The 3,432-nt window shown below is 47.5% G+C and overlaps 1 protein-coding gene across 1 annotated transcript; it reads right to left on the bottom strand.

The window, feature by feature from the left end:
- Positions 1-6: 6 nt before the first annotated feature.
- Positions 7-3,069, bottom strand: LOC116379923 (signal transducing adapter molecule 2-like). Its single transcript, XM_031841882.1, has 2 exons — positions 1,789-3,069; positions 7-1,518 (listed from the first exon to the last, which is right to left on the bottom strand). The coding sequence occupies exons 1-2, from the start codon at positions 2,004-2,006 to the stop codon at positions 1,299-1,301; spliced, it is 438 nt and encodes a 145-aa protein (XP_031697742.1). The 5' UTR covers positions 2,007-3,069; the 3' UTR covers positions 7-1,298.
- Positions 3,070-3,432: the final 363 nt, after the last annotated feature.

Raw genomic sequence — 3,432 nt, forward strand, 5'->3', positions numbered from 1 at the left:
CAAAGTACAGGCAACGTTTCTGACAAGTTAGAAAGTTTAAGTATATAAGACGTGAAAAGAATCTCAGTGTCGTGCGTTTGCATAAAACTCCTAACAGGCGTCTGCTGAATGGAAGATGAGGCAGGAAGTGATGTCATAACCATGAACAGATGCTGCATTTCACCAGATTAATAAACACACAAAGAGAAACGACGACGTCTCAGTTCACCCCAACATGTGACCGTCACTTTGCAATGAAGAACCCTGGAACACATACAGACATGTAGAAACACACACAAACATCTTAAATGCATCACCAGTGAAGCTGCAGGGAAAGTATTGTTCTAACCATTCAGACACAGAACTGTTCACGTACACATGTAATAGTTTGTACTTCTCTAAAGTGATGGACGCTGCTGAGGAAGAAAACAAAGAAAACCAGACTGCTCACTTAGTCCTGAAGGAAGCATCTGCACCGCGTCACACAGATTTAATACGAGCCGACTCAGCAGAAACACCAGCAGAACTGCACTTAAAGAACAAGGACAAAGAATGAAGCGAGTCTGTGTTTGGATGAGTTCACCCACAGACTGAAAAACAAGACAAAACTAAAAGAAAGGAAACTTTTGCGTTCACGTTAATGCAGAAAAGTGTTTAGAGATCGAGTAACGAAGGAAACAAGTGTGAATAATAAAGTCTGCACTTCTTTCTTTGTTGTGTTAAAGTGTCAAATGGAGTTCATGTTGTGTCCAAACTACACCAGACTGATGTTTACTTCAGTTCTCTACATCGACGGATTAGAAACATCTTTATTCCTCATTTATCTACATCAGGGTGAACCGTTCTCCTCCAAGGAGCCGGAATCATGCGAGAGCGATTTAATTCAGAAATAGTGACGTTTGTTGAACTATGAATTGTGTAATATGCTCATGACATGGTCCTGTATCGGTGGCTGGAGAAGCCCAACTCTTCTTCTTCCTCCTTTTCTTCTTCTTCTGTGTTGAACTGTGACATTTGTGAAGACCTGCGCTGCGTTCACTGACAGCTGGGAAAAAACAAAAAGCAGTGAAGGACGGGAGGAGACTCCTGACGCCGTGGGTGTGTTTTGGCTTCACGTACAGTAGCTGAGGACATGCACACTAAAGAGGGTCCCGACTCAGAAGAACAGACCTGCGTCACACACACACACCTACACCTACACACACACATACATACACACACACACACACACACACACACAAACAGGGAGCCAGATGAACACACCCCTGGAAAGTGAAACATCTGTAGTGTGTACTGGTCTCAGGTCTGCGGTCATAGTTTTACAGCAGAGGCTGCTGGTAGTAGGCCGCCTGCTGCTGCTGATGCTGATGCTGATGCTGATGCTGAGGAGGAGGAGCCTGGTGTGGGGGGGCGGACACCGGGTAGGACACGGGAGGCATGCCGGAGCTGTGATAGGTCGACATGTCTACGGGCACGCCGGCCTGGTGCTGGTAAGGAGCTCCAGCAGCGTGGTTCATGTACTGAGTGTTCATAGCAGAGCTGTGAGGAGAGAAGACCCATCTTAAGTATCACCTCTAACTATTAAAGAGTACTTTTAAAGAGTACTATAATGTCGTATTTTCTCTTACTATTCAACCAATCTACTTCCTGTTTACACTGAATAGTCATACGATACGCGTCGTCAGGCATCCGAACGAGTGTGGACGGAGGTAGTTTTGGTTTTAAAGCCCTGGTTTTAGTGCGGATGTAGTCTGAGGCGAGGAGCCACTTTCACCCCCGTGGAGTCCCTCCTCTGTCCTGCTTCCTTACCTCATGTATGGAGGCTGAGCGGCCTGGCCGTTGTGCGGGGCCGACACGTTGGGGGGCAGCGAGTGCAGCTGTCCCGGCTGGTCGCTGGGCAGAGCGTAGGGCTGAGCAGGAGGAACCTGGTAGGGGCCGCCGGCTGGACCCAGGTAGCCCTGAAGGAGAGGAGCAGAGCAGCTGTGAGAGGAGCTGAGAGCAGGATTCATACCACAATTCTTCTTCATCAAAAATAAAAGATCTAGGTGGAGAGAGCGATCAAGTAACGGGGAACATAACTGAAAAAGCTGCTGATGGGCATCTTTAGTTACCGTTAACTAAAGCAAGGCTCGCTGATTCCCCCAGTTCTAGTCTTTATGCTAAGCTAAACTAGTCTTTATGGTAAGCTAAGCTAAGCTAAGCTAAGGGTTGCTGGCACAGACCGTTTATAAAAAGTGAGATAAATCCAGAGAGGTCTCTTTTACATTTCCTCAGTAAATTAATATCTCACAAAGAAACAGCAGCTGTTCCTTGATGGAAGAATAAAGTGCAGACTGTGACTACGTCAGGAGGTGATGCTATGAATAGCGTCAGGATTCTGCAACTAGAAGTGCTTATGTAAAAATAAAACACAGAATAAGAAACCGCCTGGTTGTGAAATGCAGTGCTGTGAACGATGGAGGAGAAAAGGACGAGAGAAAGTGGAGCAGCAGTCCGGTGTGGGCCGGCTCACTGAAGTGGACATTTATTTTTTCTAACTCTCGGAGGAGAGACGGTGACATCAATCATTTCAGAGAAAAACAGCCGCTGCCAAGAAAAGCTCTCCGGGGAGCAGAAGAGGGCTGACTGAATGCAAGATGGCCAAATATAAACCCACCGGTGTGATGTGAGAGAGAGCACGGAGATAACGGACAGATATCATCATCCTCTACATTACTGCTCCATGAAATACATGATCAACAGAGAGGCTACTCGCTGCCGAGTTATGCATCGTACTCGAGGGTTTAACACACAGCTGTGTCCAAACACGGAACGTCTCTCCAGCATTTAGTGTTGTGAACTGTGGAGCAACCTGCGACTGAACCCGGCCTTAAATTATGCACGACTCGGCTTTTTATCGACTCGGATCGCAAGACGGAGACGAGATGACTCAACACACCAGAGACCGTAACCCTCTGAACCCAAAAACACCCGCCGGAGGGACGGAAAAGCAAAAGAACTACGCTGTTAACCAGTCAGGAGCTGTGAGAAAAACATCAGATTTTTATCTTTAAGACGGTCCTTGAACACATCATGTGTGACGAACGCTTCCGTCAGAAAAAGCAAACGAAAATTGTGAAACTTTGACTAAACTTCAGGAAGTGAACACAGAGGGGAGAGGAGAGGAGAGAGAGGAGAGAGCAGAGAGAGGAAAGAGAGGAGAGAGAGAGGAGAGGAGAGAGAGCAGAGAGAGGAAAGAGAGGAGAGAGAGAGGAGAGGAGAGAGAGGAGAGAGCAGAGAGAGGAGAGAGCAGAGAGAGGAGAGAGGAGAGAGAGCAGAGAGAGGAAAGAGGAGAGAGAGAGGAGAGGAGAGAGAGCAGAGAGAGGAAAGAGAGGAGAGAGAGAGGAGAGGAGAGAGAGGAGAGAGCAGAGAGAGGAGAGAGCAGAGAGAGGAGAGAGGAGAGAGAGCAGAGAG

Source organism: Anarrhichthys ocellatus, unplaced genomic scaffold, assembly GCF_004355925.1.
Source record: "Anarrhichthys ocellatus isolate YVR2014 unplaced genomic scaffold, GSC_Weel_1.0 scaffold5540, whole genome shotgun sequence".
NCBI lineage: Eukaryota > Metazoa > Chordata > Actinopteri > Perciformes > Anarhichadidae > Anarrhichthys > Anarrhichthys ocellatus.

Coding starts and splice junctions, on each gene's coding strand:
- LOC116379923 (XM_031841882.1), bottom strand. CDS start 2,006: ATGAAGAAGAATTGTGGTATGAATCCTGCTCTCAGCTCCTCTCACAGC. Junction 1,519..1,788: donor GCTCAGCCTCCATACATGAG/GTAAGGAAGCAG, acceptor CTCTCCTCACAG/CTCTGCTATGAACACTCAGT.